This window comes from Pollachius pollachius (assembly GCF_949987615.1).
Source record: "Pollachius pollachius genome assembly, chromosome: 15".
Classification (NCBI taxonomy): Eukaryota; Metazoa; Chordata; class Actinopteri; order Gadiformes; family Gadidae; genus Pollachius; species Pollachius pollachius.
The window spans coordinates 11085189-11106265 of NC_136948.1; the positions used below are offsets into that span (position 1 = coordinate 11085189).

At 51.0% G+C, this 21077-nt stretch overlaps 4 protein-coding genes across 4 annotated transcripts; 2 read left to right on the top strand and 2 right to left on the bottom strand.

Moving 5' to 3' along the window:
• Positions 1-242: 242 nt before the first annotated feature.
• Positions 243-4196, top strand: LOC307087352 (Krueppel-like factor 11). Its single transcript, XM_079752895.1, has 4 exons — positions 243-392; positions 1432-1713; positions 2309-3269; positions 3430-4196. The coding sequence occupies exons 1-4, from the start codon at positions 348-350 to the stop codon at positions 3729-3731; spliced, it is 1590 nt and encodes a 529-aa protein (XP_079609021.1). The 5' UTR covers positions 243-347; the 3' UTR covers positions 3732-4196.
• Positions 4197-5493: 1297 nt separating this feature from the next.
• LOC307086914 (uncharacterized protein) lies at positions 5494-7752 on the top strand (the record flags this gene model as incomplete). The annotated part of the gene is made up of 2 exons (XM_079752260.1): positions 5494-7167; positions 7312-7752. 2 exons carry the CDS (start codon positions 5494-5496, stop codon positions 7750-7752), a joined length of 2115 nt encoding a protein of 704 aa, XP_079608386.1.
• A 259-nt stretch (positions 7753-8011) lies between these two features.
• lrr1 (leucine rich repeat protein 1) lies at positions 8012-14229 on the bottom strand. The gene is made up of 5 exons (XM_079752478.1): positions 13762-14229; positions 13184-13282; positions 9956-10208; positions 9224-9698; positions 8012-8810 (listed from the first exon to the last, which is right to left on the bottom strand). Exons 1-5 carry the CDS (start codon positions 13942-13944, stop codon positions 8555-8557), a joined length of 1266 nt encoding a protein of 421 aa, XP_079608604.1. The 5' UTR covers positions 13945-14229; the 3' UTR covers positions 8012-8554.
• A 1900-nt stretch (positions 14230-16129) lies between these two features.
• On the bottom strand, positions 16130-20865 carry LOC307087338 (transmembrane protein 151B). The gene is made up of 2 exons (XM_079752877.1): positions 20721-20865; positions 16130-17924 (listed from the first exon to the last, which is right to left on the bottom strand). Exons 1-2 carry the CDS (start codon positions 20841-20843, stop codon positions 16227-16229), a joined length of 1821 nt encoding a protein of 606 aa, XP_079609003.1. The 5' UTR covers positions 20844-20865; the 3' UTR covers positions 16130-16226.
• Positions 20866-21077: the final 212 nt, after the last annotated feature.

The window sequence follows — 21077 nt, forward strand, 5'->3', positions numbered from 1 at the left end:
ACTCCGGGCCCCGCCCACCAACAACCACGTCCCGCCCCTTGACCACCACGCAAACTGCTTCCTCCAACCGTCCGGCGCCCATGCGCTGTTCACGCGCCGTTTCCTCTCCCATTGGCCGGAGCCTTACACACATTTATTTTTCATTGGTGAAGCCTCACACACATTCGTTTCTGATTGGTGGAGCGTTGCCGCCCGCCGATGTGTGATGTGCGGTTTGTTTTCATGTTTTACGCACAGCTGAGCGGCGGCGGTCAGCCCGTTCAGAGCGGAGTGTCTTCGGCGAGACGGGTCTTCGGCGAGCTGCTGCTTCTCTTCTGACAGAAAGCGGTTCGGTTTGGTTATACTTTATGATGCCCATGAGAACATATTCAGAGATGGAGCCGCCGCACGGGGTAAGGTTATTATTATTCTGGTTATTATTAAGGTTACTATTAAGGTTATTAAGACATGAACGGTATTATTTATTGTGAACTATGGTCGCCTCTCGGCAGCAGTTGTTGATCGATTATTGTTCGAGTCGAGGTTCTTTGAACGTGTGTTTGGTTGGACTCATATACGCTCAAGTTTGATTCCATAACGTTAGTAAGTGAGTTGACGGTAACGCAAGGAAATATAAACCTCGGCTGTCAAAGTATTTTTTATGAATGACTTGACATTAACCCTGCAGTGGAACAACACAACAGTTGAATCAGACAGAAAGTTATTATTAATTTAATTAATTTATTTATATATAATGTTTATAATATTTATTAATATTTATTAATTAATTAAGACATATTTTGCGATATAAAAGTAACTTTAGTGTCTTCACTTAATTCAGCCCCTGGGATGGTCGGTGATACATTCACTTTTTTACACATGAAGTCATTAAAAACGATAACATATGTTTGAGTTGTTATAGTGATGTCGAGCTCGTAACCATAGTTACCGCCCACTTTCGATAGTTTTACCGATTTATTATTGACGAGTCATCGGCTTTGGGTATCACTTCCCCGATCCGTCGGCTTGCTGTTGGGATTTCACACGGCGGACCGGTTGCTACGTCACGGTCCCAGTCTATATTTGGGGATGGGAGGTGTCTTTCTGGCGCTCAGCCAGAGGGATTGCGAGACGGGCTGGGGTGTTGGCTCATCCTTGCTCACTCCATTACTGGCACGACTGCAGTTTGTCGCCCTACCCGAACATAATATATATAAATATATATATATATATATATATATATATATATATATATATATATATGTCTATATATATATAGACATATATAAAGCTCATTCAAATAATAAGACATTTACGAGCCAGTCTGTTTGAAAGTTACCTCAGACATTACACGTTATTGGTCAAGTCCCATAACAAAATCTCCTGCTGCCTCATATATTTGCCCATATTATTACAGTTTAGCCTGATCGTTCTGTTTCTGATTCTCAATAGGCCCAGTATGTGGACCAGCGTAAGAGAAGGAGGCATAGTGGTGAGCAGTTCATCTCCAGTGGAACCAGCAGAGGCTCCCCGAGCCTAGAGTACACAGACCTTGAGGCGGCGGAGGCCCTGATGTGCATGAGTTCCTCCCTGGGCCATGGGTCCTTCCCCAGCAAGCCTGCACAGAACCCCTGCAAGCCACGGCCACTGACCCCTGCTTCGGACTCCTGCGACCTGGTACTCTCCCCTGAACTACCGGAGACCCTCAAGGACTTTGTTTCCCTCTCGTCACTTGTAAGTCACGACTTAAAAAAACTGTAACATCATAGCCTTTGAAATTACACGCTGATGTCATACCATAGCCAACAGCCAAAGACAGTGCTTACAATGGATGGTCAGGTGCACCCAGATAGATCAAACAGCAGTGTTAGAATATTAGAACAGAGTAGAACCCCAAAATAGCCATTTTACAAGCTCCCCATCCACAAACTCAGCGTAGAGTTCCAACAAATCTCCCGACCTGCTGCTGCTCTGGGCAGAGAACGGAGAGGGGCTGGGTCAGTGGTTAAGAGTCTCGGGTCAAGTTGCTAGGACTAGATACGCCTGGCTGCAGTAAGGGGGTTTGAACTCGGAGCTCCTCCGCTCTGTAGTTATGTCAATAAACACGCCATAAAAACGGACCATTAAGGCTCAGAGTGCCCATTACCTTGTATGTATATCTGCTCGACCTATAGGGACTATTACCTCTGTAAAAGTTATCCTTAAAACCACTGACGCATCCCTAGCCAAGCGTTATATTACCGCGTTGTAAAGCGCACAACCATATCTAGCCCTCTACTGGACTATGGCTCATCGTCTCATGTCTGCCTTCCCCCCCTTGTCTCTCCAGAGTATGACGCCCCCCCACAGCCCCAGGTCCACAGAGAGCTCCACACAGCGGTGCGGCCCCGGGCTCCCTGCCCTGACCTCTGCTCCCGAGAGGCCCAGCGCTCTCCCCTCACCGCCCCAGGCCTGCAGGGCCATGGAGACCAGTGTCATCCGCCACACCGCAGACAGCACCCCCTGCCAGCAGCACATTCCAGGGGACCCCAGGAGCTGTAGCAGCGCCGTAGCGGCCACAGTTTGCCCGCAGCAGCAACTTCAACAACAACAACAACAACAGCAACAACAACTTCATCATCAGAAATATCCACAACAACAGAAGCCGCGGCAGCAGCATTGCACAAGACAGACTGGGCGGCCGAGCCCCCCTCCCCCTCTGCCCTGCTCTCGCACAGCCACCCCGCAGGCCAGGCAGCCGGCCATCTACTCAAAGCCCAGTACGGACAGCACAGCCCCCAGGAGCCTTAGCGCCCAGCCAGCCACTCCTGTCCCCACCACCACCACCCTCTGTTCCGCTCCCCAGATCTTCTGCCAGATGATCCCCGTGAGCAGCCAGTCGGGGATCATCTCGGCCTTTATCCCCAGCACGTTGCAGACCGCCAGCCCCGGGTTGAGGACCAGCCCCACCTCCCTCCTCCCCCAGGGTCCGCTCCACGCCGCGCGCGTCCAGCAGCCCCTCCTCGTGGGCCCGGGGGTGCAGCAGGGCACGGTGATGCTGGTGCTCCCTCCGCAGTCGTCCTTCCCCCAGGCTCAGCACTGCCCGCCGAGCGTCATGACCCTCGGCCACACCAAGCTGCTCCCCCTTGCCCCGGCCCCCGTCTACATGCCGGCTGGCCCCTGTGGGGCCGCCACCCCGGGCATCAAGATAGACTGCTTGCGCAGGAGGAACTATGTGTGCAACTTTCCGGGATGCAGGAAGACCTACTTCAAGAGCTCCCACCTGAAGGCGCACCTCCGGACGCACACAGGTTAGGATCCACAGTCGTATGCTTCAGCCTCGAAGACGAAACCAGAAGGAATAAACTACTCTCTGGCCTAGTGTGGCTAAACCAGACGTTTATCCTTATATCTAATGATGATTCTTTTCTAACCCTCCCTCTCTCTCTCTCCCCCTGTTGCCCCCCTCAGGAGAGAAGCCCTTCAGCTGCAGCTGGGAGAGCTGCGACAAGCAGTTCGCCCGCTCGGACGAGCTGTCGCGGCACCGGCGCACGCACACCGGCGAGAAGAAGTTTGTGTGTCCCGTCTGCGACCGGCGCTTCATGCGCAGTGACCACCTGACCAAACACGCCCGCCGTCACATGACCAGCAAGAAGATCCCCTCCTGGCAGGCGGAGCTGCGGAACCTAAACAAAATGGCAGCCGGCAAAGCACCCTCCCTGAAGCCCAGTCTGCCCACACTGAGCATGCTCGTGCCGGCTGTGTCGCGGTAGGCGGTGAGCCGTCGGGCCCATCGCCGCCCATCGCGCTCTCTCAAGGACACACAGGGAGGCTGGCTGCTCTTTACTCATGGGAAGAAGAAAAGAACTCGAAGCACCATGCACTGGACTCCTCTTATCCGCTCATTAATGTCTTATATCTCGCTCGAAAGGATTCCTTTGTTTACGTTCATGTAAAAGATGACATGTACGTAGCCTTTTGTTTTTGCCAAAGCCTTTGAATGAAGTTTGCCTGCTTAATGTCAAACTCACCGCCCCCGGGTCCTCTTTTAATTGTTTAAGTTTGAGTTTAAGTGTTTTTCTGTTTTATGCTTTCAAATGCTTTTACTTGCCCAATCTTAAGTAATGTGTAACACACAAAACAATGTACAAGTGGGATTACCAGTACGATGATTATACAACTTTTCATATTATTTAATATGTATTTGTAATAAAAAGAGGAAAATGAGATTCCTGTTTATCACAAGCAAAGGTGACTCGTGACTTTTGAATTCAAGATTCCACCGAGCAAGACATTTTTACCCCGAATCTGGTTTAGTCATCCCGGTTCTTCTGCTATAACTCAACAGAGAAGGAGTCGCTCATCCCACAACATCCTGTGTGTGTGTGTGTGTGTGTGTGTGTGTGTGTGTGTGTGTGTGTGTGTGTGTGTGTGTGTGTGTGTGTGTGTGTGTGTGTGTGTGTGTGTGTGTGTGTGTGTGTCACGTTCTCTAAATCTCCCCCTCCTTCCCTCTTATGGTCAACCAAACGCTCATACCAGGAAATGTGCTGACGTGCACGGCTTCCTGCAGCGTGCAGTAGGGTTGACCACTCGAACCTTCTCACGTTCATCATCAGCCAGCCAGCAGCGGTTGTACATGTAGGGGTCGCTATTATAGTCTGACTTCTCCATATGAGGATCATTAAGAGTGATACATCAGGAGTACCTGTCGTACTGAGTTGTATTGTTTCGTTTGAGAGTTCAGTTGACATACTCAGTAGACTTAACTCGCATTTATATCTCAAGTCATGAAATAAGTTCCATTTTATAACTATAAATTAATAATAAATGGGAATCAGGTCAAAAAGTAAGGACTCAATGTTTCCCCACAAACCTAAAGGACATTACGAACTTAATACTCAACATGAAATTGTTGGTTACAACGCATCAAGTCTTCCACAGGCATAGCCCGTGCCCCTTGGTGAACAAGCACCGCAAAAAAAAACGCCGATCACTGAATTCCGAGTAATGACACAGTTTGGGGGTGCGACCAATCAGCTCTCTCCGGGAACACACGCCCCGTCGGGCCGCTGCCTGGAGAACAGCGCCATCTAGAGGCAATGATCCATCTTTACCAAGAATAAAACAACACTTACAGCTAGACACAGAGCCATGTAGAGAAATTATCTCTACATGGCTCTGGGTTGACCCAGTCAAGCGTACATATTTGTATTAATTAGAATAACTTAAAAGAATAATAGGCCTACGTAGTCGTTAGTTATTTTTATGCATTTATATAATTTGAATTTATTTATTCATATATCACAATATATAATTTATACATATAAATAATACAAGATTCATCACTTAATTGTATTTCTGGTTGTTCTGTTGTACTGAGAGCTGATTGGCCCGCGCGTTGCCATAGCTACGTCAACAAATGGAGTTGCTTGACCTGTAGCGTGTTTTGTGGCCCTACGCTTCTTCGTGAAGGGCTGGTGGGGGATTGATATAACTTTGCTTTTTAGAGACTAAGAGTTTGATAAGGTGAACAACATGGAGATCGGAGACAAGATAAAAGAGTTAAACATGACGAAGGACGAAGTCGACAGGTTCTCAGCGGCCTTTAAAGACGAAAAGTTCAGAGGTTTGCTGCTCGATTACGCCAAGGAATTGTCCGACCCCGAATGTAAGAAGAAGTACGAGGAGGAGATCAAACTGCTGGAGGAGGAAAGGGGAAACGCCATCGAGTTTATCCATCCACAGCCTTTCAGAGCGCTCAAAACGAGCGTCAACGGGAAACAGAAATGCTTCGTCAACATTTGCACCAATGAAAAGGTCGGTAAGTGTGTGTTTAAATGGGGGGTATCAGAGGATGGCAAAAGAGGACAGCATTGGTCTCTGCCCCACAGTCTGCACCCTGGAAGACCAGAGAGAGACCCCAAAGGAAACAAGTTCATGATCTATGATGTGATCTTCCACCCGGACACTATTCACATGGCGAGCAAGAACAGAGAATTTATGGACATGGTGGACAGCACCGCCATTCAGGGAATCCAAGACGGGTTTAAAGTACGACTGGATCAGAACAACGTAAAAGTGCTGGCCACAAAGTATAAGGGGACCCCCCAGCCCTGCGTGGTCCGGAAGCCCATCCCCGGCTACCAGACTGAAGACCCCCCAGCGAGTCCAGACCCTCTGGCCTTCCCCTTCCCCTATAAAGACCCCCCCAGCGGAGCCGCAAACCAGCCTGCAGCCGGTGCAAAAACAAGAGAGGAGTCCACACCAAGAAGCTTTGTCACAGAATCCCCAAAGCCTGGCGCTCCGACCACACCCCACTACAAGCTGAAGTACAGATCCTTCATCGACCTGCAGGACTTCAGATGTTCCCGGGACTCTGCCCAGAGCCCCAGGCCTGGAGAGATCGTGGTCACTGTGGACATGCCCCTCCTCAAGTCGGCCAAAGACACAAGCCTGGAGGTCCTGGGGAAGACCCTCCGGGTGGAGTGCAAGAGGCCGGCCTACAGGCTGGAGCTGCCCCTAGCGTACCCCGTGGACGAGGACAGGGGAGGGGCCAAGTTCAACACACAGAACGGGCAGCTCACCATCACCCTGCCTGTTTCTCCTCTGGTCCAGACGGTTGACCTCACCTTCGGGCCCGGCCTGACGGAAGCGACACAAAATGGGGAAATTCAGAACAGAACGAGTGAGATGGATGAACAAGAGGAATTGGCAAAGGAAGAAACGGAGCAGGCGAGCGAGGGTTCAGAGGGCCAACGGGAGAGGGGGGTTGGACCTGAGCAGGAGAGCGCTGACGCCAGAGAGGTTGGGGGGTGTGATACTGAAGCGCAGGCAGGAAGCCCACGCAGAAAAGACGTTCCTACCACGCATGCTTCCTCCTACACTGAAGACAACCCCAGTGAGACTGCTGATAACAGGAACGGAAGTCCACCTCATACCCAAAAGAGCTTCAAAGTCCTAGAAGACAACACAGGCGAAAACAGTGGAACCTCAGAGAGCAGCTTCCACTCAAGGAACAGCAAAAGAACCGAAGCGGACGAAGAGACAGGGTCACCGGAAGACATAAGGATACACACAGGGACACACACGGGAACACAGAGAGAAATAGTGACACAGGGAGACTTGGGGACAGAGGGAGACACTGGAATAGAGGGAGACACAGGGACCTGTGCAGAGAAGGAACATCTGCAAGGCACTACAAGTACTGAGGTGAGAAATTATCAACAATGTAGCCATTGGTTCAGAACAAGGTAGCACAATGCAAGTTTATCAAAGGATTTATTATAAGTCATTATTTATTACAATATAAAATTAATATTTTTTTCCCCTGTATTAATCTTTCTCTTGTCCTAGTACACGGCGCCTCAGCTTGTATCCGATGGCAAGTCCAGCAGTGAAGCCACAGGATCGGCTGAGTTACTGAACTCTGAAGACAGGAACCACCAGATGATCCACAATGTTCCTACAGCGAGCGCAAGCGCAGAGGATCAGTTAAAGAAGGACGATTCAGCGGACTCTGTCCCGGTCGGTCCGATGAGAGCCACAGAGGAAGAGGAGCATCAGAATGATTCAGCGGACGCTGTCCCGGTCGGTCCGATGAGAGCCACAGAGGAAGAGGAGAATCAGAAAGATTCCCCACCAGGGCAGAACGGGTCAAAGCCTGTATTCTCTAGAAAGCCTCCACAGCCATTGTTGAGGGAAATGGATGAGAGCGGACAGGAGACCATCATCAGTGATCACGCCACATCCGCTGGCTTAAGCTTCCACAACTCCCTTCTGTATGAACTGGACTAAATGACGAGCTTTGAGGTGATCTAATTAGCAGAAATGCCATTAAAGCACATAGCTGTCCTTAGTAATGACAAGGGATAAATCCCATGATGGAACAATATTCCATATCTTGTATGTAATATTTAATGTCTCCCATGCTGTAGTGACAAAAAAAGTAATTGCTTGATTGATTGATTTTTGTTTAGAACAAATGAATAGATATCTTGAATCACCCGTTTTATGTATTTATTTTTCATATATTTAAAATAATTGCTCAGTAAAAACAAACACTGTTAGACAAAAATACATATCCAGTTGAGGAAAGCAAGATGAATATCTCTGATTTCATACTTCACAGAAGTAGGGCGAGAACGAAGGTCTGCATTTCGCAATTGAATGAGGAAAGAAACCATGGCTTTTAGTATCAAGAAGAATATATAACTCTGTGTGTGTGTGTGTGTGTGTGTGTGTGTGTGTGTGTGTGTGTGTGTGTGTGTGGACTCCAACAATCAAAGTGCAAGACGTGTGTGGTCTGAGGAGGTGGAATGAGGATGCAGGCGGTGCGGAGTGCTTTCGGTAACAGTCTGTCCTTTGCATCACATCACCGCTAGGAAGAGAGCAGCCAGAATCCCTCTAAATTATGCAGCATTGTAAAAATCCCTCTCGTCCATCGCGTGCCATGGCATCTGGAAAAACAATGTAATGTGGCCGACAACATCAACGTCCCGAAAGTACAATTTTCAAGAAACAGAAGCCCGGAAATAAGGCTTTGGTCGGGGGGCATGTTGTCCGTCACAGCCCCCCCTCCTGGGGGTCCACCGGCGCCCTACCGCCCGCCCCTCCGGAGGCCGTTGTCCAGGAACTGGGAGTAGCAGGACAGCGAGCAGAAGTGCTGCTGCACCGGGGCCTCGGTGCCGCCCATGTCGTCCACCAGCACCACCGTGTGAGACACCCGGTGCAGGTTCATGCTCACCGCCGTCTGGATGAAGAAGCTGACGCAGGCGCCGCCGCAGTCGCAGGCCTTGGAGACCTCCAGGTCCCGGCACAGGTGGGCGGGGAGGTGCTGCGGTCCGTATGGCACCCTGGGGGGGCGGGGGGGGGGGGGGGGGGGGGGGGAGCAGGAGATTGAGGGGTTTAGTATTGGGGGAAAACGTGTTGACAAAGTAACATTGACGACATTTTGGAAATACATTGATAGTTTATCACTTTAGCCATTAGCTGCATGGAAAGTGGGTCACATGTCCTTCAGCAATGTGGAGGACCAGATGACACAGTGCACTGTGTTTAAATCCAGGTGAAGGGTCACCAATGGCATTGCACAACCGTAGGAGAAGGGTCTGCACGTAATCAAGCAGCTGTGTCTTTCCCAGCGGCATCACTAGGTCGGCACGGGACTAGAACCGTCAGACAGGGAGGAGGACTGCTGCACCAGCTCCAGTTTACTGCCGAGGGACTCAGGATATGGGTGGGGAGACGCTGGCCCGCTGCTGCTCACCTGAGGTCGACCACCGCCCTGCTGGCCAGCTCCTGGAGCGACAGCGGGAAGGTGAGGTGGATGCTGTGGTCCAGGGGGTTGGGCGGGGCGAAGGGGTTCCCGAACAGGTCCAGGTTCTCCAAGCTCAGCCTGCGGAAGTCGCCGGGCAGCAGGGCAAGCTGGTTGTGCGCGGCCGACAGGAACCTCAGCTTGGAGAGCCGGCCCAAGCGGAAGGGCAGCCACTGGAGCTTGTTGTCGTCCAGCTTGAGGTTGACCAGCTCCCGGAGCTGGGAGAACTGGGAGGGCAGGCCCTTCAGGCGGTTCTGACTGAGGTCCAGGTGCTGGAGGGTGCGCTGCAGGGAGGACAGGCACAGGGCCTCGCTGAAGCTCTCCAGCTGGTTGTTGTGCAGGATGAGCTCGGCGAGGCAGCCCAGGTCCCCGATGGTGGCCGGGAGCTTCTTGATGTGGTTGTTGCTGAGGTCCAGCTTACGGAGAGCTGGACAAAAGAAATAAAAGAGTCAACTTGAACCCCAGGAACACATTTTTATTCAAGAGGCTTTTGGGGAGGCCCTTTTTATCAGAATGCATTGGTGCAAATTCGATGGTTAAGGGGTTTCAAGTCAGAGCTAAAAGTTTGGGGATTGAGCTCATAAGGTCTGCAGCCTACCTGTAGGCCTCCTTAAGGAAGCTTCCTAGCCCATATCAGCTCCTTTAGGACGTCCCCCGCCCCCCCGGTTGTTCCCAGGTTCGTACCTTTGAGGGACAGCATCCTCATGTCCACGCGCGAGAGCTTGCAGTAGGACACCTGCAGCTGCTCCAGGGAGTAGGGGAAGCTGGAGGCGAGCGGGTAGTCCTTCTTGGAGACGATGGTGAGCTTCTTCTTGGGTTTCTCCACGTCGCGGGCGCGGACCGGGGTCAGGGTGGCCAGCGGGAGGCTGCTGGTGTCGCTGCCGCGGTCGGCCAGCCGCGCCGCGGAGAGGAAGCTCTTCAGGCTGTTGGCGTCGGCCTGCGAAACATCACATGAACCAGGTATTATCCGGCATGTAGCTCAGGAGGTAGAGCGGGTTGGCTGGTAACCTAAAGGTTGCTAGTTCGATCCCGGCTCGGACTAACACAAGACACCTCACCCTAACTGCTCCCGACAAGCTGGCAGTCGCCTTGCATGGCTAAGACCGCCATCGGTGTGTGAATGGGTGCATAAACGGCTGAATGTTAGGCAGTATTGTAAAGCAATGTGGGTGGCAACTGGTTTCAAAAGCACTGTATAAATGCAGTCCATTTACCATTATCCTTCACTGCTTTGAGCTGCTCACACAGCAGTATGTGTACATTACTGCACCGCTGCTACATTTCCATGGTGCCGGTGAAGGGCAACGCTGGCCTGACAAACCAACCTACATTTACTAAGAGAAAATATCTTGACACACATTCTGTGTCCTATTTATGAACACTATTTATGAACACATAATGTGTTCATCAATGTGTTCATAAATGGCAGGATGTGTCAAACGACATCCTGCCATTTCTAACCGCACTTATTAACTCCTCCCTCACTTCTGGCATTGTTCCAACGTCTTTCAAGACTGCCAGAATAAAGCCTCTCCTCAAAAAACCAACGCTTGATACCACTGACATCCAGAATTACAGACTGGTATCTCTTCTTTCATTCCTCTCTAAAACATTGGAACGTGCCGTCGCTAACCAACTGTCCTCCTATCTCTCATCTAGCAACCTGCTTGACCCTCACCAGTCAGGCTTCAAAAAAGCACACTCCACTGAGACGGCTCTCCTCGCGGTGACTGAGTCCCTCCGGGCGGCCAGAGCCTCGTCCCTCTCATCGGTTCTCATTCTCCTTGACTTGTCTGCAGCATTTGACACTGTGAACCACCAGATCCTCCTCGCCACTCTCGCCGAGCTTGGCATAGCTTAATCTGCCCTTTCCTGGTTCACGTCCTACCTGATGAATCGCACTTATCAGGTAACATGGAATGGCTCCTTGTCCAAACCTTGCACGCTTGATACAGGTGTCCCTCAAGGCTCGGTGCTGGGGCCTCTTCTGTTCTCCCTCTACACCAGATCTCTGGGCTCTGTCATTACATCCCACGGCTTTTCCTATCACTGCTATGCTGACGACACTCAGCTATTTCTCTCCTTTCCCTCATCTGACAAAGCCCTGATTGCAACACGCATATCTGAATGTCTGGCAGAAGTCAGCACCTGGACAACTGCCCATCACCTGAGGCTTAACCTCAACAAGACTGAGCTCCTCCTAATATCAGGGAAAGATTGCCCACACATGGACTTACTGGTCACTGTTGAGAACATCACTGTATCTCCTTCTCCAACTGCCAAAAACCTTGGTGTAGTGTTAGACAATCAGTTGTGCTGCACCGCAAACATCACTGGGGTGGCCCGGTCCTGCAGATTTGCACTTTACAACATCCGCAGGATCCGGCCCTTCCTCACAAGGGAAGCAGCTCAGCTTCTAGTCCAATCACTGGTCATCTCCCGCCTCGACTACTGCAACTCGCTCCTGGCTGGACTCCCTGCCTCTGCGATTAAACCCTTGCAGCGCATCCAGAATGCGGCAGCGCGCCTCGTGTTCAACCTACCAAAGTTCTCACATGTAACCCCCCTCTTCCGAGACCTCCACTGGCACCCTGTAATAGCTCGCATCAGATTCAAGATGATGGTACTGGCATACAAGGCAGTCGATGGAACTGCCCCTGCCTACCTCCAAGCATTAGTAAAGCCACACACCCCAGCTCGATCCCTCCGCTCAACTACCTCAGCTGGACGTCTGGTACCGCCATCGCTAAGAGCAAGCAAAGGTCGATCAGCAAAGTCACAACTTTTCTCTGTTTTGGGACCTCAGTGGTGGAACGAGCTCCCTACCGATGTCAGGACCGCAGAGTCGCTCACCAGCTTCCGCAAAAGACTCAAAACTCACCTGTTCAGAGTTCATCTCGACTCTGCATAGAATGCACAGCCACCATTGAATGTTGTATGTCCTGGCACTTGTACATTGCACTTATTCAAGGTACTTAATTGTGTAGCATCTACAGTAGCTGCTATCACTGCTTTACACAGGGAATGGGTTAGCCTAGCGATTGTAATACTTGCACTTGGTTCTATGAACGTCTTTACTGTACCGACAGCGATATATTGTTTCACTTCTTATGACAAATGTACTTATTGTAACAAATGCACTTATTGTAAGTCGCTTTGGATAAAAGCGTCTGCTAAATGCCCTAAATGTAAATGTAAATGTAAACATAATTGGCCTTGCAAAGCATGTAGGTTTTTAGAGTGTTTTTTGCCTTTCCAATACCCAGAGGAATGCAACTAATTTTTGTATTCAAAGTGTGTTAGTGGGTGCACTGATGAGGTGATGCGTCCTATGTTTGGTGTGTTATGTCTGGCTTAGAGTCAACCAAAGTTCCGGAACTGTGTTCATATCTGGGGGAGCACGGATTGACCATCCGTGTTAGTATTCAGCAGAGCTCAGATACAGCATTGAACTGTGTATCTAGGTAACAGGTCACCAGTAGCAGTGAACTGTGTGTATATACAGGTGAAAGGTCACAATGGCACTGCATCGACGCGTGACAAAAGGTAGTCGATAACGAGCTGTCCATCACAGTGGAGCAAGAGAGTACTACTCGGTCAGCAAAGGTCTATCAGAATTACACAATATGACACAGCATACAGTATTCATGTGTGGAGCATTGTAGCAAGGACATTCGTTTCTCCCTCCATAAGTGTCCAGACTTTAGTCTTGATACTTATAAAAACCAACAGAATCAGCATATGTGCTGTGTACCCCTTTGTCTTTGAAAGATGTCACTCTCTCCGTTACTAACTTACATAAGGTGCCATATTCTTTGACAGGGTAGTTGTGTTTGCCACCTGAAGAGGCCTTGTATTTGCATAGGAGCATAGGGCAGAGAATGAATCTCAACATTGTACCACTGCTCGTACCTTGCTCAAACATATGTCAATAGCTGGTTCTTTGATCCGGACGGTGGCTTTGCCCTCCTCGACGAACCACGTGAAGAACTTCTCAATGTTGTCCTTCAGCTGCAGAGAGTAAGAAGAACAGTGTGAGAATTGGGCTGATCGTGAGAACACACACAGTTGTGTTAGAGAACACACAATCTATTTCCTAGGAAGGATGACCCCTTACACAACATCATCTGGATAACTTCCACACCTCCACAACACCAGAACAAGATAGTTATAATTATTCATGGTCAATGGCAAATGGTAAATGGACTGCATTTATATAGCAATTTTGTAACCCAGTGGCCGCTCACAGCGCCTGTTCATGCACACATTCACACATCGACAGCGGTGTCAGCCATGCAAGGCGACGGCCAGCTCGTCGGGAGCATTAAGGGTTAGGTGCCTTGCTCAGGGACGCCTCGACACTCAGCCAGGAGGAGCCGGGGATTGAACCAGGAACCTTCCAGTTACCAGCCAACCCGCTCTTCCTCCTGAGGCGACATCACACTAGAGATGAATCACATAGGTGCTGCAAACGGGCAGGGACGTCCGACCTTGTACTTGGAGCCTGTCCTGTCCTTGGCCGTGCAGATGATCATGTAGACGCTGGTCCTCTGGGTGGTTTTGTCCATGTGCTTCCCGATTGAGAGCACCGCTCGGGCGCCCTTCCCTCGGTTCTTCATACCGAACGAGGGGAGCATGCGGTTGACGACCTCGACATCACACTGTAGCTTCATGGCACCAGTCAGAACGAGTATGAGAGGCCGGCTGGACACCGATGAAGAGATGGATTTAAAGTTTTAATACATCAGAAGCTCCAGCAGAACGCGTTCATGGGGTGAACAGCAACGCCTCGCGGTTCTACCGCGGAACAAAACAACGCCTCTCAGCAGATCACCTGTCAGAAGGTCGTTGAGAACCAACCCCACGTTTTAAAATGTAACGCGTTAAAATTGTCGATTAATTGAATTAAACTAAACCAAAACAAGGCTGTTTACTTCTCCAGGAAAGCTGCATAGGATACCATCCCGCGCTAGGGAAGTGACGTTAGAGGAGCGCTTGTTGCTATGTTACAAAAGGCGGCGAACACAGGAGGACTTCTACCGCCCGCCCTCCTATTCTGACCCAGAGTCTCTAAACGAACGCTCACTTATTCGAGCCAAACAACTGGAGATTGTTCTTTTTCATGTACAACTATTTCCAAAACATGTATGCTAATTAGGAAGCAATGAATGCATGGTATACATATACGATTATAATACGCGATATAATGGGAGATTAAGAGATATTTTACTTTATTGCATTTTAGCGTTGTATCAACAGATACAATTACAGCCACGGTACTGAAATTCCATTTTCTGAATACATATAGCGCCATCTAGAGCATCTTGAGGAAATATAGCATTCAATTGCTATTGGACAGACGCGCACACACACACACACACACACACACACACACACACACACACACACACACACACACAAAATCAATTATTGTGATTATTTTGTACATTGTTTTCATTTTGTTTTTATTATTACTTCGGCAACATGTTAATTCTCCATACAAATTGTGAGCATTGCTAACAAGTCGTTTGTCATTTTACAGCTGAATTGGCTGAATATTAAGCCTTTATGTTTCCTTTGTCATGCACCAGCCTCGCATCGTGAATCTGAATGGGCTTTATGGGTGTGTGTGTGTGTGTGGTTGTGGAAGAATGTGAACCACGTTGAGCACAATACAAAGAGCATTAAGCTAAATGAATGGATGCACATGGGATTCACCTCGTTTTCCTCCTTCCCACTCAGCACATTTTCTGTCATGTCTGGAAATGAAAAAAATACTACAATGAAATTAAATAAATATTTTATGTAAAGTCCTTATTCATGAGCCGTCTTTTGAATAGCATTCATTCTGGCAAGACATGTTCATCTTTATTACATTTATATTACCCAAACAAATGCATTGGGGGGGGTGAACAGTAAACTTCCATCAACCTGAAGGCCTTTGGTCTCAATCTGTCGTCCACCGCTTGACTGACAGACAGGATCTTTGGTAACAACAGCATGCACACCCACTTCCTCTTGCAGGGCCCTCAACATGCCCCCCTTCTACCCTCTACAAGTTCCTCCACACAAACACGCATATAGTACATCAGAATAACACGTTCTGTGGTTATCTCCCCCACCATTGGTTATGAGCCGTGAAAAGCAGCTATGAGCTCAGCATTGCTCTCATTTCCTGGGCCTTGAACTCAGAGAACCTTCCTGAACGCTTGCTTCCTGAAAACGCTGTCAGAGGGTGAATATGACTTTGTTACATGATAGGATGTTACAATGCACTTTTACACCGTACATAGATACCATACTAACCCCAACCTGGAGGAATCCACATGAAGGAAACAGAATATTGTTTACTGTATATATTACAATATAAACACATCAGAATTTCAAACTTCAACCCTACTTAAAAAATATTTTCCCATGTAATTCCGTGCGTGTAACAAATAGCCGCGGTCCCTAACCGTTCCCCAGGTTAACCTGCATCCCATAACTATTCCCCATGGCCCCTAAGCGTTCCCCAAGTCGGCCTGCGGGACCCTCACAGCGAGGTCTCCAGGCAGCGGGACCCCCACAGCGAGGTCTCAATGCAGCGGGAACCCCACAGCGAGGTCTCCAGGCAGCGGGACCCCCACAGCGAGGTCTCAATGCAGCGGGAACCCCACAGCGAGGTCTCCAGGCAGCGGGACCCCCACAGCGAGGTCTCCAGGCAGCGGGACCCCCACAGCGAGGTCTCAATGCAGCGGGACCCTCACAGCGAGGTCTCCAGGCAGCGGGACCCCCACAGCGAGGTCTCCAGGCAGCGGGACCCCCACAGCGAGGTCTCCAGGCAGCGGGACCCTCACAGCGAGGTCTCCAGGCAGCGGGACCCCCACAGCGAGGTCTCCAGGCAGCGGGACCCCCACAGCGAGGTCTCCAGGCAGCGGGACCCCCACAGCGAGGTCTCCAGGCAGCGGGACCCTCACAGCGAGGTCTCCACGCAGCAGGAGCCGCGCCGCACAAAGTAGCGCCGCACGTCGCGGTCTTCCTCGCCGCCGCGGCCCTCCTGCCGGTGCACGATGAGCACGGGGAAGAAGCGTGCGTCCCGGTACGTCGGCGGGCTCTCGTTGAGCGCCAGCCGGCTGGAGTCTGAGCGGCAGCAGCAGCGGTCGGCGCAGCAGCGGTCGGTCAGCGTGCTGCTGCGGCTCCGCCACAGCCCCACCGTGCGGCGCGAGCCGTACATGCGGCACAGCGAGAAGCGCGACGTGTCCAGCGAGAGGCGCGAGTGCAGCAGGCCCCCGTGGCACGAGAAGAGGGAGGAGCAGCTGGAGCTGGTGAGGGTCCGCCGCCGCCCCCCCGCCTCGCCGCCCCCCCCGTGCCGGCTCTGCCGCTGGGAGCAGCGCTCGCAGTCCTCCGCGCTCAGCAGGGCACCGTAGCCCCCCGGGGCGGCGGCGTCCAGCAGGTGACGGTTGGCGAGGGGCGTGTTGTCGTCGGGGTCCCCGACGGGGGTGTCGCCCGCCCCGCGCGGAGCCCCGGGGTCCGCGGCCCCGGGGTCGAACAGCACGGCCTCGGAGTAGCTGGGGATGATTTGGTGGTTGGAGCGGATGTGCCACTCCAGCTCCGTGCTGTCGCAGGTGTCCACGCGGGGGATGCCGCAGCCGGCGCCCCCGGGCCGGGCCGGGACGTCCTCATCGGCGGGGGAGGGGCTGCTGTAGCTGTACTCCAGGCCGAACAGCTTCTCGATGCGGTAGTGGACGTAGGAGGTCCGGTACTCCATCAGCACCCGCAGCGGCCAGGACAGCATCAGCAGGGCGGCCAGCCAGAAGGCCAGCTGGGAGGTGTACCAGGGCGGGCGCTCGGGGTCCAGGTAGGCGATCAGGTGCTCCTTGAAGTCCACGTTCTTCAGCTGCATGCCCTCGCGGGCCTCCATGTAGTCGTCCATGCCCTCGATCTCCGAGAAGAAGCGGGAGCGCTGGTTGAGGTATGAGTTCTCGGGCCCGGCGCCGGCGAAGCTGAAGCACTTGGTGAAGCGCAGGCGGGTGGCGGGGTGGCGCTCCAGGCCACGCAGGTCGCACGACACGTCCCGCATGCCGCAGCGGCCGTAGTCGAACTCGCCCTCGGCCACGTGCGTGTTGACGCGCTCGTGGTACACCTGCGTGGTGGTGTAGGCGTCGCCGTTGCGGTAGCGCGTCACCTGCCGCGTGCGCCGCACAAAGTGGTAGCTGATGGCCTTCCACCAGACGCAGGGCCGCGCCGCCCGCATCCGCAGCACGCGCTCGTACACGCCGTCCACGTCGGCCCGCGACTGCAGGTCGCTGCGGGCGCGGCAGTGCCAGCACTCCAGCAGGTACACCACGTACAGCATGCTGAGGAAGGCCAGGGGGATGTAGAGGTAGCCGTCGGCGCAGGGGCTGTCGTGGTAGATCATGGAGTGCCCTCCTCCTCCTCCTCCTCCTCCTCCCCCTATGCCCACGCCAGAGGCCCCGCCCCGCAGGGAGGAGGTGATGGGGGAGGCGAAGGAGGAGGTGAGCGCGGAGTTAAAGCTGATCTTGGTGATGCGGGCCAGCTGGCACCAGGCCACAGCGCCCAGGCAGCCGTACATGAGCAGGGAGAGCAGCAGGCAGCGCCAGTGGGACTCCCGGCACACGCACGCACCCAGGGACTGCTTGACGGGGTGTTGCTACAGAGAGACATGGAGACAGGGAAATGTGGAGACAGGGAGACAGGGAGACCGGGAGACAGGGAGACATGGAGACAAGGAGACAAGGAGACAGGGAGAGAGGAAGACATGGAGAGAAGGTGAGAGGGAGACAGGGAGACAGGGAGACAGAGACATGGAGACAGGGAGACATGGAGAGAAGGTGAGAGGGAGACAGGGAGACAGAGAGACATGGAGACGTGGAGAGAGGGAGACATAGAGAGAAGGTGAGTGGGAGACAGGGAGACAGAGAGAGAAGGTGAGAGAGAGACAGGGAGACAGGGAGACAGGGAGACCAGGAAACAGGGAGAGATGGAGACAGGGAGAGAGGGAGACATGGAGAGAGGGGGAGAGGGACATAGAGGGGAAGGGGGCAAGGGTGAAAGACAGAGACAGTTGAAGCAATGAGTCCGGACAGGTGGGGGGTATGGAGAGGGAGAGAAAGCGAAGCAGCCAATAGGAATGGGCACTTATGCTGATGACCCACTGAAAACGATGGCAGTGATAACTTTGCAGCTATGTAAATTATATGGCTGCACTGTAAATTGCTGAGCTTTTAAAAGTAAATTAGGATGAGGAGAGTTCACAGAGTCCACTTGAAGGTAATGAAACCAAGCTGTGCTACAGTAGTTTTGTTCATCATCCCCATGCTGCATCCTGGGCTCCCAATCAACTGGTTTTCAAATACAACATAACCAGAGACTAATAGCTATATAGCCATCTTAAAATATATATTTGTGCTAATTTTGCAGATTTTGAAATAAGGAAATATTTAGCACTTTGCACAAAGTGTTTTTGGAGAAATATTTAAACAAATTATGAAATTTAAATTGTTGAAACCTATAATACTTTCAGCCCAAATCTAGACGATGTTTCTAGCATACAGACCATGAGACAGCAAAATCTGCAAATCATTTCGCAAACAATGTTTATGAAATCCCACTCGCTCGTAACATTGACAACAAATGAAGACATGATGCACATGGACACAGATTTCAATGGAGCAACAGCCTCCAGGCCCGGGCATCAATAAAGACCCACGTGCAGAGCATGATGTGGCTAACGTCCTTCAAGCTGACGAGCAGCAGCTTCAAATATCTTTCATTTAGCAGAGGCGAATACCCCAAAGCTATGGTTTGTGCTCCTGTAAAACCCAGCCGTTTACTAATGATAATTCAGTTATATAAGATGGATGGATATTGTTGTTGCTGCCTGTCTTGTTTTATGAATGCACCTTGAACAAAAACGAATTACATCGGTCTTGTCATATTGGCAATATAGCTTTCTGAAGTTGATTCTGATATAAAAACTACAGCTAGATAAATCTCCAGGATTTATTGTTTACATTTAATAAGGACATGGCCTTGGTAGTTGCTGTTAAGAGTGACATGGCACTACCCATTGTACTGTCAACATGTCAGCAGAACCTCATCAATAGGGGGCCAATCAGGCTGCGGCCAGGGGCAGGCAAGCCTTACGCAGTGATAGCGGAGAGGATGGTTCAGGCTACCTCTGGTGTTTCAGCCAAGGATTTATGGAGACACCCAGCCCTGCTTTACTGCCCTGCACTGACACACGACAGCCTGGGTTTCTTCAGCAGGTGTCTCTGCTCTTCTCTTATTTGCAGCGGGCCCCAGAGAGAGATAGAGGCAAACAGACATGGAAAAGTATTTTTATTTTCTTCTTTTCTCCTTTTTTTAATTGCGTTGATGTAGTTCTAAAGAGGGAAACGACCCCTGGAGATTTCTCTTTGACTTTATTTTTCTTTTCTCTCTGCCCCTGAAGGTTCCCACTGACCGGGTGTATGAGAGGGCTAACCCAGTGGTTCACATCATGTCAATTTACTGGTAAAAATACACGTGACTTTGGATGTCCTTCTCAGGTAACGATAGTCTATATTAGGTTGTGTTCTGAGAACAGTGAGGATATCAGTGTTCCATAAAGAAAAAAAAACCTGTAAAGCTATACATCTTTACTGTCTTACACAGGAAGACAATTCAGAGTCAAATGCTGGCTGCTGTAATTCTACGGTTGGCTGCAGACGTCTCTGCAGATGGAACCCTAGTAATTACTCCTTGACAGCAGTGTAGGTTTATGGGCCATAGATAAACACAAACGCGCATGTGCACACCCTCACACATGAACACACGCGCACACACACACACACACACACACACACACACACACACACACACACACACACACACATACACATACACGTACACACACGCGCACACGCACTCACGCACACACACACACACACACACACACACACACACACACACACACACACTACAGTAAACCACACTTATCCGTGAACAAGAAAAATGGCTGAGCTTTCACTAATTCGTACACAATCAACAATATATTTTACAGTTCCAGCAAGTCGAACGAAAACGCTTTTCACGTTGATTCATCAGATGAAGTGGTAAGCTGGAAATCTGAGGACATTAAAAAAAGTGTATGGAAGGGAGATGGCATGACGGTATGGCGTTTATTAGGCGCACAAAGTTATGGTCAATTTCACATTTCAAAAACACGTCGATAACTTCACTTATTTTGCATCATGCATCATTTGGCTTGCGTGCAGGGTATGCTATTTTCAAACATAAGAAGATAAAATCACAATTCACATTCACCTCTGGCTCACAATTACACTTCTCACCAACTTCAGTTGGAATCACCGAATGATGATAATTGAGTCTACAATTTCACCTCCCGAAACCAATGAAACAATAACAATAGTATTGATTTGAGAACGTATTGTTTAATATTTACCTCCTCTGGGACTTCAATGTTAACCGGTGATTCCTCCTCTTCTCCCTCATCCTCCTCATCGTTCGGTCTACTGGCCGCTGTTCCTTCCGCAGCGGTCTCACTGTCTGCATCGGGGGAAAACATGCTGCACTTCACTCATCGCCGAGCCCAGATCACTCGCGTTTATTAGCCTGCTTTGGGATGAGCCTCTCCTTCTTTGCTTCCTCTTGCTCCCTTCTCCGCCCCAGAGCCGCTGGGCCCGAGCCAAGCTGCTGCATAATCGGGAACCGGGGATCCCGCGGTGGTCCCAACTGGGAGGACTGGGGGGGGCGGGGTTGGGGGATTTCGCCGCAGCAGAGGCAAAGCAAATTGACCATG